Source organism: Corvus cornix, chromosome 3 (assembly GCF_000738735.6).
Source record: "Corvus cornix cornix isolate S_Up_H32 chromosome 3, ASM73873v5, whole genome shotgun sequence".
Lineage (NCBI taxonomy): Eukaryota > Metazoa > Chordata > Aves > Passeriformes > Corvidae > Corvus > Corvus cornix.
This window is the reverse complement of record NC_047056.1, coordinates 13,047,178-13,060,067: the sequence shown is the minus strand read 5'-3', so window position 1 is coordinate 13,060,067 and position 12,890 is coordinate 13,047,178. Positions and strand designations below refer to the sequence as shown.

General features: G+C 43.1%; 1 protein-coding gene across 1 annotated transcript in view; it reads left to right on the top strand.

Annotated features, from left to right (window-relative positions):
- Window positions 1–5,837, top strand: part of TMEM63A (transmembrane protein 63A) — a 31,647-nt gene extending 25,810 nt beyond the window's left edge. Inside the window, exons 22-24 of the mRNA XM_039569331.1 lie at window positions 2,992–3,107; window positions 4,071–4,133; window positions 4,733–5,837. Coding sequence (XP_039425265.1) covers window positions 2,992–3,107; window positions 4,071–4,133; window positions 4,733–4,903 — 350 coding nt within the window. The 3' untranslated portion in view covers window positions 4,904–5,837. The remainder of the gene's footprint in view (window positions 1–2,991; window positions 3,108–4,070; window positions 4,134–4,732) is intronic.
- Window positions 5,838–12,890: the final 7,053 nt, after the last annotated feature.

Genomic DNA, 12,890 nt, shown 5'->3' with positions numbered 1-12,890 from the left:
GAAGTGACAGACAGTAAAAATCATTACATAAACCAAAAATCTATTCAGAATTAGCTCTTTGTAGTAAGATGATCACTGGCTTCACTACCTGCACTTGTATAGCCTGGGCATAAGTTTAATTTGCTTGGGTGAATTGGTTGCTGCCATCACTCAGGAAAAATGCTAAAATATTGGCTGATGCTAGTCCTCGTGTGTTCTACATCATCCATCAAATTTTACATGGAAGACTGCAGTGAGATGATGACTCTCTTCCCCACATTGTAGTTTAAAATATCATGGGTTTTGTGTGTAATTTATTTTTAAAATAGGGACATTCTATGTTTTGCAAATACTTGGCATTGATAGTATTGGCTGTGCTGTACCAACACCTTTGATGTCAGAAAAGGTAAGAAACAGCGTATGGGTTTTTATCCATGATACAGCAGGAAGCATTTGGCATGGAATGGGGGTGTCAGTGATGGTGGAAGAGTCAAGTTTCCCTTCTTTAGAAGGAAGCTCCTGATATCTAACAGCATTGTGCCCTCATGGCAAATGATCATGTTTGCATGGTGTTTTCTAGCATACCAGTAGTCAGAAAGGTATTGTTGGCAGGCTGTCATCTAACTTTAGGGGTAGGGAAAGCTCCCTGTGGAGGTAAGAGGCACTTGGAACTATTGCTTCAGGCTGTCCTTGGATTTTAATAGGTTCTGCATTACTTGTATGTTTGAGAGCTTGTTTTTTTCCCTTGTTTTGAGAGCTGCTTTTGCAACCAGGAAGACCAACAAATCTGTGTCCTCTAAATTAACAGGAGAATTTCTAGAGCATGCTTTAGAAAAATCACCTCCAAGGGCTCAGCATCTGATCCACCTCTTTAATTATTAGGAAGGAAATCCTGGTGAAGTAAAAATGAAATCTTTTATTATAATGTTTTCTAGTTCTGCATGGTAAAACCATTATTTGTCAGGGACCTTAATAATGGAAAACACAGGCTGGATTACTGTGTTTGGCTTGAGCAGTGTAGAGGACCCTGCTTACAGGATGTTGTTTGGTGGTTTGTCAGTGCACAGGGCAGTCTGAGAGGTAGGAATTTGATACGCTGATTTCATTGCCATTGATTTCATTGCTCCTTCTAGTGCCAAAAAGAAGGAAGGAAGGAAGGGTAAGAGAGCTCTGCTTCCTTATCTGCAAAATAGATCAGTTTATGGTGTAAAGCTTGATTGCTTGGTCACTGGCTTGTATAGTTGGCTTGATATGGGTGTTTCAGTCTGGTTGCAGAGTCCAGTGACAGTACTCTTGTTTCTCACTCCTTATATATTAATGTAAGCCTGGAAAGACCCCTCTCCCAATTCTCAGGATCAAATACCACCTGCCTGCATACTGAAGGTGATAGGCTGTACTGGTGTCATCTTTCTCCTCAGTGCCTGTATTCCTCCTCAGCTCTTATGCCATCCATCTGTCCATCCATCCATCCATCCTACACCTGCAGCACCACTGGGCCTCTCACCACAGAGGAAGTGAGGTCCTATCTGCAGTTCAACCTCCATCTCCTGGGGTAGTCACTTGAATCCCATGTTCTCCAGAGCTGTTGACAGGCAGGAGTTCTGAGGACACAGTGCAGGGGAAAACTGATGTAGGAGACTTTTCCTTCCCTAATCTCTGCTGTTTGTCTTGTGGTTTACACCATACATTGGCTTTGGTGTAGACACACCTCACCATCTGGTAAATACTTGTGTAACCTGTGCTTATAAAAATAACCTCCTCTGAAGGACATTCCAGAATACCCATAGGGAGGTTTTTTCACTTCCTTTTTTTTGGTTTGAATAGTGATGTGTTTGTAGGGCTTTTCTTGGTTTTGTTTTTTTGTGTGTGTGTGGTGTTTTTCCCCTTGTGAACAGACCGGTGCAGGGCTTCTATAACCTGCTAAAGTGTAAAACTTGTCTATTCTGTGCCACTGCTTATGCTGGGGTTACCACAAAAATGTCTGAGGGTTGGTGTTGCCTCTTTTGTCTGAAGAAGCTTGGGAACAGCTAGGGTTTGTAGTGATGTTTACTTTTTCCTGTTATCCTATTCAAGTCATCTTTACTGCAAAATGAGATTAATTTCTTTAGAATATTCCCCTAGTGGATCTGGAAAATAAGACATCACTGTAATCTTTAATACTTCTTCCGTACTAGGCAACCATGTCCTTTCCTATAATTTTATTTGCACACTCTCTGAACTAAAACTTACTTTTCAGCCTAGTTCATATTTACTGTTTCTTCTCTTGATCTTTTTCCTTGGATTCTTCCCAATTCTGTCCCTATTTTATTACAGACAAGGCTACTCAGCTGAAGGCTCAGTAGCACTGAATTATTTTGTATAGGTGCCAGAGACTTGTCTTGTTTTTTCATTTTCCTCTCTTCCTGTGTTCTTTGATACCATCCCACTATTGACTGCTTTCCAGCAGTTGTATGCTGCAGTGCTATTGTTATCCCTCACATCTACATTTCATTTTTCCTTCCAAATTGTACTTATTTGCTGTTTTCTGCATACAGTTTTATCTTGCTGTTGATTTTTTTGTTTTGATCCTTTAAAGCAAGTGGGGTGGTCTTATCTACCAAGATCATTTTGATTCTTCTCCTCCCTTCATACCTTTGAGCTGTTTGCAAACCATCCAGCTTGGTACCACCATCATGATTAATCAATGTAATTAATATTATATTTCACAGATCATTAATGAAAGTATTTAAGAAGGGAGTGCAAATGGATGAATGAGGGAGGAGGAGAATCACTGTGAGTCTTGTCTATCATTTAAGTATTACAGCAACATTTCTTGGCCTCTAGAAGTGGGAGAAGTTTGTGTATAATGACATTCTCCTGTTTGTGGCTGGAAGTTGGCTGCCCGTTCCTCTAAGGAAAAATAAAAAATCCATGAGGCTTCTGAAAAAGAGGGAGATAAATAAAGGCTTGTTTTGGTTCTGTTGGTTTTTTCTGCTATGCATTTTTATATTTATTCTCTGAATATTTTTCTAGGTTTTAAAGCACCTACAACGATGTTTACCTTGCTTGTTGTCAACATCACTATTGTTATTTGCTTGGCTTACACTTGTTTTGGCTGTTTCAAGTACCTGAGTCCACTGAATTATAGGGTAAGTGATGGATACCTGACCTTTCAACACCTACCTGTGTGCTTGACGGAGCACCAGCTGTTCCTGTGGGGTTGTCCATGCCTTCCTGCTGGCAGTGTCTGTTCACAAAGGCTCTTGGTAAGATGGCTGAAGAGGGCCTGTGGTGCAGGTAGGCTGCCTGGCAGAGTGGAATGTCTCTCAGTGTCTGCAGGAAAGTCTCTCAGTGAATTTGAGAGAAAATAGCAGTATGGAAAAAGTATCCTGGGCTGCATCCCCAGCAGCGTGGGCAGCAGGTTGAGGGAGGGGATTCTGCCCCTCTGCTCTGCTCTGCTGAGACCCCACCTGCAGAGCTGCATCCAGCTCTGGGGTCCCAGCACATGGACCTGTTGGAGCAAGTCCAGAGAAGACAACCAAGATGATCAGAGGGATGGAGCACCTCTGCTATGAGGGAAGGCTGGGAGCAGTGGGGGTGTTCAGCCTGGAGAAGAGAAGGCTCCAGGTTGACCTAATTGCAGCCTTCCAGCACCTGAAGGGAGCCTACAAAAAAAAAGGTGGAGAGAGACATTTTACAAGAGTGTTTAGTGACAGGGCAAGGGGGAACGGCTTTAAACTGACAGTAGGTTTAGATCAGATAATAGGAAGAAATTCTTTGCTGTGAGGTTGCTGAGACACTAGCACAGGTTGCCCAGTGATGTTGTGGACGCCCCATCCCTGAAAGTATGAAAGGCCAGGGTGGATGGAGCTTGGAGCAACCTGGTCTGGTGGCATCCCTGCCCATGGCAAAGGGTTGGAACTAGATGATCTTTAAGGCCCCTTCCAAGCCAAACCTTTCTATGATACTGTGTAGAAGGATTGTAGGAGAGAGTACCAGCCCTGCACTGAGATCTGTCTGTGCAGGTTTTGGGTGCTCATGATCTGTGTGTATGGTTTTCACTCACCAGTTTGATATTCTCTCTTTCTTTCCCCACCTGTTGCTGGTTACAGATAGACGACACACAAGGTGAAAGAGGAAAAGACACAGATGTACCAACAGTCCCAACATCTTCTGTAAGAAGCTAAGAGTTACTAATACTCCCTTATGTTTCCTAGAAAAACTTAATTTCTCACCCTGCTTACCCAAGAGCTTGTGTAGGACATATTAGTCTGAATGGACTGTGGGATTTGCCATCCCATGTGGGACCAGAGAGTTCTGCAGCTGGGCTCCTTGCCTGCTCCCACGTGGTGTCCCAGAAGTACCTTCGGCTGCCATTTTAGGAGTAGTTGAGACACGTTGCTTCCAGCAGCTCTGTGTGCTGTGTTCTGTGCCCTGCCCCAGACAGAGCCTCACATCTGGACAGCTGCCAAATGCAGTCAGTGGCCACTGCTTTGATTCTGAAAGCTGTGACGTGTAGCAGGTGTTGCTTGCCATGCCACTGAGAAGGATATAGGACTGAGGTAGAAGGAAAGGCCTTGTGCCACAGTCAAGAGGTGCAGGTGAGTGTTGCACCAGGAAGCCTCCAGCAGGGTGCAAAAGGCCTGAGGTGTTAAGATGAAGAATGGGAAAAGGAGGTTGAAAAGAAGAGTGACAAGGGGAAATACTCTCCTGGGTGAGTTATCCCAGCGTTGTGCTTTGAGAGACCACTAAAACCCTTCACTTGTGATTTCAGATGTACGTCCCCCAGGTTTTGCGTCCTCATCCTACAGAAAGGACGGTGCTGGCCCCCACGGAGCAGCAGTCGTATGGCACCATGGACAACACTTGCTCCCAGGCAGAAGGAATCATGAGCTATGCCACTGGACCGGCAATTGTGGATCAGGCATCGAGAGCTTCGCTCTGAGTGCCGAGGACTAACACAAGGTGGAGCACTTGGCCCAGGTTTAGGAGAACTCATTCCCTGCCACCTCCCACTAAGAGTTAGGTGTTATTTATGTATTCCTGCCTGCAGAAGAGGTACAGAAATAATTCATTGTGTGGTCTGCAGCTGTGCTGGGAGGTTAAAAAGCAGATGCCTTGGGACTGATTGTTTTCCAGGCTGTCTACACACGTTGTGAAACAAACAAGTTGAACACGGAGATGCTGATCCTCAGGGACTTCACTTATGCTATCTCATCACTTGCCTCATGAAGATAACTTATGCTGCATACAGATAACTGGTCACCAAAGCCAATGCAGCTTTAGAGCTGTCATTTATTTATTCAAAATAATTCTTCCCTTTTTAAAAACCCCCAACATTTATTATTTATAAACCTCTTGGGATGTGTTAAATCCTGAGACAATGCCACTTTTGATGAAAATGCTGTTTGCATGGGTGCTGAGAATGGTGTGTGGGAGTCTCTCCTCTTGTCACCCAAAGTAGTCAGCGTAGTCTTGATCATGGTACTTTTTTTTTCTTTGAAATAGATGAGGGATTACTGTGCACGTGGATACTAAAAGTACCAAAGCAAAAAGACTGGTGTAAAGAAGGGAGTGATTTATCTGATACTGTTTTTATATATTTTTGGAGGGCATTTAGGTTGTTAGTTTCTGTTCACTATTTTTAAGGGCCTTCCACAATGAAAGTTCACCTGCCAACAATAAAGGATGTAAACATTTTATCTCTTTTAATCTTGGGTTAAAGTTACAGATCTCTGGGTTTTCTCTGTAGTGCCAATTATATGAGTTGGAAGATACTAAGTTTTTTAATTATGTACTAGGTGCTAATCTATTCCGAAGTGCAATGTGTCAAAGTGTAACTAATAATCACAGAGCAATAAAACACTGAGTTTAGAATACTTTCAGGCTGTCTTGATTTATTTATTCTTTTCTCTGTGTGTTGAAACAGTCCTTTTGCTGGCTGCCTCACAGCATGGTCATGAACTCTCTATAAGAGCACTGCCACAAGCCTTAGAATGACAGTATGTCCCATGAGGAATTTGAATACTTTTGCATTTCTCTGGGGGATGAATCTTGGTGACCTTTGGATAGGAGAATCTTTTGGCCCTCTGTTTCCTTGCTTGTTGTTAAACTGTTATTTCCTGAATTTGACCTTTTCTAACATGTCTGTAAAGAAGCAACATTTTGAGATTGAAGGAGACTTTGTGCCATAAATGTGTGCAGGTGTTCAGTGCCTTGCAGGGCCACCTTCAGTTCCCAAGAGCAGCACTCGGACACATGCTGAGCATGAGACCTGCCCACTGCAAGAAGGACCCTGTGGAGCTCTGATCCCTCTGATGACAAGCCCATCCTGTTAGCTGAAGATGCAACTCCTGGTTCTTAAAAGGCAGGTGAGGAGCCTTGTCTGGTGGGGGGCACATGAATTTGTCAGGCTATTTTACACTCTCACTTCAGTGGTGCAGTTTAGTCAGGGGTTTCTGCATGTGTGTGTGTGGTTTGATTTTTAGTGATCGTGGCATTACCAGAGGTGGTGTGTACCTTGTGCACACACTGCCATTCCAGGTTGGTGTTCAAACCAAGAAGAAAAAAACCTAACAGACTCCACAGTTTTTACTCATATCTGAGTCTCTCATACAGAAGTGAGGTCACAAGGAGGAGGCAGCCTGTTGTGTTCATTAGATCAGAAGCCTGTGATTGTTCTGACTCATTTCTAGCTGCACTACCCCATCTCATCCCGGTGTTTGCAGCAGCAGGGGATGCTTACATGTGTGCTTATTGAAGAATCAAATAAATCTTTCAGCTAGCACACTTGACCTGTTTGCTGTGCTGGCACTGTGGGGGTTTTATGCTCTGTGATACACCTCACTTTTGAACAAATGACTTCTGGTACTCGCCGTGACGTTCTACGTGCCGTATCGAGGACAAAAGCTCCTTAATGATTTGATTCCTTTTTGGGGCCTGGGAGGTTGCTGAACCTTGGTGGTGACACTCCTTGTTGCTGGCACAAGTTCAGTACAGGCAGGGCCAGCTCTCCTGTGAACTTGAATAAACCCAACTCCAGTCATGCTAAGGTGCTATGGATATAGAATATGCAAAACCTCCTAGGTAATGGAAAGTTACATCTTGCTAAATAGTCATTGTTGGCATTTGAGGAAACCAGTTCATGAGTCTGATGGGGAAACCACCTGCATATTTCACTTATTGTGTAGCAGCCATTCCTGTTTGCTGCTGTGCTCTGTTGCAGTTAAACTCATAGAAATGTCTATGGCATTAGGACAGGCACCGGCTGGAGAAAAGGCTGGGATCATCTATCAGTAGATTATCACAAGATCTGTGTACAGCAACACACAAATTATAGGCTGGTTTAGTATCTTTGCTTCACTATTATCTTTTGGGTCCCTCTCTGAGAGCTGGAAGTAATTAAGAAACTGCCCAGGCTCTACTTCATTCCTTCGTGCTGGTGGATATCTGCGAGGGGATAAAATTAGATCAGCAGGAGAAACTCCTTGCATTCCTGACTGAGCCTTAGAGAAAAGCTATGGGATGGAAGCCTCAACAAATGTGGATATTGGCTGCACTGTGTTTGAAATTCATATTTAAAGCCATGGCACATTCTTTACTGTTCTTTTTATAAACCTTTTGGCAGGCAGCCTAAGCAAATGGCCCAGCTGGAGTTGCTGATTGTGGCTCCCAGAAGCCATATTTGTTGGGATCCAGCGCCTGCTGCTTGCCTTGCATTGCTCAGTTGGAGCAGCGCCTCCCCCACCCTGCTCCTTGCTAAGTCCTTCCTGGCATTCCAGCAGCCACCAGCAGCAGCAGCGCTCCCGGGAGCAGCAATCCCGGACAATCTGACACTGCACAGGAGGAAGCCCAGAGCGTGGTCTGTGATGGGATTCTCTGGGACACAGCTGAGGGGGGCAGCCTCTGACACTTTGAAGAATGGAGCTCATTTGACACTGTGCAACAGGGTGCACTTCTGCAAAGACTTCGGGGAAGCTGAATTTCTTCCAGAGTGAGGAAGCTGCTACATGGTTTGCTGAGGCTCAGAAACCTTGGCTTGCTTGGATACACGGAGCTCTGTGCCAGTATTCTGTGTGCCAGGCCAACCTGGCTCACCTCCAGCCCTCTTACAACACATCCTCAACACCCAAATTATTGCATTTTCTCATTTGCATTAGGTGCACATGTTCATGCTTTGTTTTCCTCTGGGCTTTTCCCATACCCTGAGCCAAAAGCTGATCTTTGTGCTGGCTAAGCTTCCAAGTGCTCCAGTGTAGCATTAAGCCATGTTCTTTCTGTCTCTTTACAAAGGTCCAGTTCCCAGCTCTGCTTACCCCCACATGCTGGCAGCACAGCTGAAGCCTTCTTGTGTCTGTTCCTACAGATAATTTGGTTATGAGTCTTTGGAAGCCTTTTACTTTTGGAAGCCTTCTCTTCAAGAAGGCGGGCTTGTCCTGGAAGCAACAGACCACAAAATTTTCTCCTGACTCTTGGCAAAAGAGAGGTGAGAGGCACAGAAGATTTGAGGAGAAAGGAGCTTTATCCCAAGTCTATTGACTACAAAGAAAAGACACACTTTATTATCTCAAAACTGAAACAATATAAGGAAATACACACTTTTTATTCCAAATGATGGCCAGGGTCATGTGTCTTATCTGAAAGTGGTCTTGCAAATCCCTTCTCTGTCATATCTAGACAAGACTTCTTGAAGGATTCTGCTTGTCACCTGTCTGTAACAGCTGCAAGTGCCTGTTTCAGCTATTTGAGAGGTAGAGAAGTTGTTTTTTTCTTTCTGAGGACAGCTGTCTGAAGGATAAAAACAGAAAGAAAACAACTAAAAGTGGAGAGACTGAAGACTGGGTCATTATAATGGAACATTCTTCCCTATAATTTTTTGGTTCTTCAGTCAAGTCCTGGCATTTCACTGTATCCCACATCCTGTTGGTTAGAATGGAGCATCTCAGCTGTAGCAAATACAACTTCCTAAGTTTTTAGCGCTCAAACAGAGAGCTCCTGGGTTATCCTCACTTTTGTCTGTCAGAAGAGTCTGTAACCATTTGTAGCTTGGAGAGAATATGCATTAAGATCCAGCTGTAGCAGAATCAGCTTTTAATTCTTTTGATGAAACAGTGAATGTGGCCCTGTGAGTTAACTGGTGTAGCATAGGAAGCTGCTTCTCCCTACTCTCTGTGCCTCCATTACTAATTCTTTCAATTTTTATGGCTAGTGGGAAGTAATACTCTGTGTGTTAAGTAAAGGTTAACTATATTTCCAGCTTCAGCTCTGGATGGAGTTCTCTTTCCATCCAATTCTGGTTTGGAAAGGTTCACTGATACAGAGTTTGTGCTCTGCAGGGGTCCAGAGCTTCACTCCCATCTTATCTATCACATCTTAGGGAAATGATATGTGATACATATAACACAGACAGGACAGTGTTGTCTTAGGGCATTAATGCACTTTAATCTTTCAGACTGTAAGCTGATGACTCAGTTTAGATCTTGAAATAAAATAAAAAGACTTTTTCTGAGAAGTCACAGAACAGTGGTTACAAGATCTGATATCCTTGCACGTTCTGTCCTGGATTTGTGTGTGATATTTGAGTGGGAATGGGTGGGACTGTAAATAGCCAAGAAGGAGAGAGGGAAATTTTTGTATCTGCTCCCAGACTCAGTGGTTAACTAAGTGCTGGTTAATAATTAATGAAAGCACTCTTCTCAAAAGTGATGTTGAAGACAGAGTTCTAGCAGTCCAATGTATGGTATGTCATAAGGTGCTCCTAAATAAAACAGGAGCCAGATTTTGTTGCTGTCTCATACCATTACTGCTGTGTGGTTGTGAACCTCCCATTTTTATGCAGTGGCACAAAAGGGTGAAGGTTTGTGATAGAAGTTAGGGGCTGGTTTTGAAAGGTACCTATCTGTTTTGCTTCTTGGATGTTCATTGGAATTTAAAAAAAAAAGTTGCAGTACAGGAGGAAGACTGAGAGCTGTGAGAATGTAAGAGAGATGTATTTTTGTACACAGCTGGCCTTCCTTCTGTATGAAAATCCTTCATGCATTTGGTGGTGGTTTATGCTTGGATTTTCAGACTGACTGGCTTTTTTATAGCCTGCTCTCCTGAAATGTAAAGCACTGAGTTGCTTCTTTCAAGTGAAGATGTTCCATGTCAAAACTTATTTGGAATTCTAAATAGGCTTTTTTCCCTAAGGCAAATTATCAGTATTTTTTCCCCTCCATCTACAGACATAGAGAAATAAAACCAGCAGCTATCTCCATAGATGAAAATGGAAAAAGAAGTGATTTAAAGAATTGCTAAGTACCATAATTTGGTTGCAGGCATTGAAATTTTTTATGATAGGATTCTAGATTTAGAGAATGAAGTAGGGTTTTCTTGTTCTTTCATATTTTAAATTTGTAACTTCAAAAATGTTCCTAGAATAGGAAGAATTCATTCCCTTCTGAAATGAGGAATCATAATATGCTGGGAAGAAAAGGGCAAAAATTGAGAAATAAATCAACTGAGCACCTCTAAGAGGAATCATTTAAGTTATTTATCTGCAAAAAGAAAAAGAGTGGAGCAATTAGGAGAATGACATCATCTGTGTTCTGCAGTGGGTTCTTCTGCTCTGTTTGTGTGAGATATTTCTTAAACCCTCTTTGCCTCTGGTTTCTCTGAAACATTAAGAATTGCCTTCTGATCACTGCAGAAAGCTTTATGAGCCACAAAGGCTTGGGGTGATAAAAAAAACTTCCACTGAGACAAAAATGCAGGGGTGGACCTTAGCTCCCTGAAGTCTGTACAAGATTTCCTAGAACTCGAGAGGTACAAATGTGTTTGCACACAAAACCACCCCAACAATGCAGGCTTGGCTGCAAAAGAGCTGAAGAACTGTTGGTATCTTTGACTGGCTGCTTGATTGGAGTTTGTCCCTTCCTGTTCCTGGTCACCCTTTCCCTGTGCTGCACTTCCTCTGATCACCTGCAGTGGTTTGAGCTACTGCTGCAAAGGATTAGCTTTCATTTAAGAAGGTGGAAACTCATCATTTAAATCTCTTTTACTGTTCATCATATCCTCAAAACCGCAGGCATTCAGGTATTAAATGAGGGGAGGGCACAAGCATCCTGAGCATTTTTAAATCCAGTCAGGAAGGTATTTGGAAGGCTGAGGTTTGGACTGCATCGAGCCAGGGGAAGGAGCTGTCACTCAGCACAGATCTGTTTATAAATACTGCTCTCCAGAAGACAACTGACAATTGTAATGGGGCTAATTCTTCTAGCAGCACTGGCATAACACCATCAGGGCTGTCTGGCGCTGCACAGGGTATTTCTTCCATGAAAGAAAACTAATCCTGAGCAAGACAGTTTTAGTGTGACTTATGTTCCTTGAAGTGCTATTACAGCAAGTAAAACAAGTGGCATCATTTCTCAGTGTTTTAAAATAAGCTGCACTGAAATCAATATGGATTTATTCCTTGTCTCTTTCCACAGCACCCAGGAGGAGCTTTCCATTCCACTTTCAGACAAAAATGTATCTTCATTTAGTGCACATTATGTATTGCACCTGCTGTAAAACAGAACTGTGCATTTGACTGTCTTGAATCTCAGTCCTGCCCCCGAGCAATTGCAGCTGCCTCAGTGGTGATGACTGGTGCCCCTCACGGATCTAGTGCTAACTCTGATGCTAGGCTTAACACATTCTAATTTCCATTAAATGATGGTTTCACCTCCTTTTTCATATGAAAGTGTGATTTCTATTCATATTTTTTTCATTCATGATCTGAGTAATGCCTGTTATTTTTGTTTAATGTATATGAAGTCCTGTCTTGTTGTGTAAGATGTCCAAAGGCTGCATATGGGGACGTGGATTTTTCAGGACGTTATGGTTTGCAGTTTAAAAATCAGAAGTCAAATTTGGTTGTAGTGGGAGTTTGTTTAGCTGGAGCTGTATGAGAAGATTAGGACCTTACTTGTGTTTTTCCATACTGGAAGCAGACACTTCCCAAACCACTTCAGCTGGGGAGGCAGAGTGCAAAGTTTTTTCTTTTCAGTGGCATCTCCATGGTTCCAAACCCCTCATCTAAACTCTTAATGGGCTATGACTGGATAATTAAATAGCAGGGTTTAGGCCAGCTACTTCTGGTTTCAGCGTGGGATAAATGCATGTTTTGGAGTAACTTAATGTGGCATGGCTTTTGGGACAGCAGGTTCTTTGAGCAGGGACTTTGGGGCAACTTTGGGCCATAAATTGAAGCTTCACTAAGAAATGGCCCTGGAGCAAAACATACTGGTTTGAGCATCAAAGTGTCACCAGATTCTATGCTATCCTGAAGGCTGTAGCCACTCTTTCAGAGCCTTATTCCCAAGAAGCAGCTCAGCCAGGCCAAAAGCATCACATTTGGCCTTTTTAGAGAAAATTCCCTGACTGAATGGCAGGTCCTCAGCTGGCTGACGTAAGTAAGAACAATTGTAACAGAGCAGGGACTCCTTTTGTACTGCTGTAGCAGGTTTGGTTTGTAACCAGGCAGAAACACCAATTTAGTGTAGTGGTTTGGTCCAAAATACTCATTACTATTTACCTTCTGTGAGATAAGAATTAGGAGAAACGCAAAGCAGTCACCAAACTTGAAAGAATAGAAAGAAGTTTATTAACAGACCTAAAAGAAGAAAAAAAAGTCATACCACGCCTTCAGAACACTTCTCCTCCCCCCGCCTTTCTCCCTTCTTGCAGTGATAATGTAAAAAGACAGCCCTTGAGATGTTCAGTCTGTTTACCACTTCCATAATAACCTTGTTCAGTCCATTTAGGAAGAGGAGTCTCTTGCCCATGCTATGAAAACATTATCACAAGGAGCCAGCCGCCCGGGTTGGTTCTCTGCTCGCATGTGAGTCCCTTCCCCCGTCTTGCAGCTTTTCCCACAACTGCTTTCGAGGGTCCACTCTTGAATTGCTGGG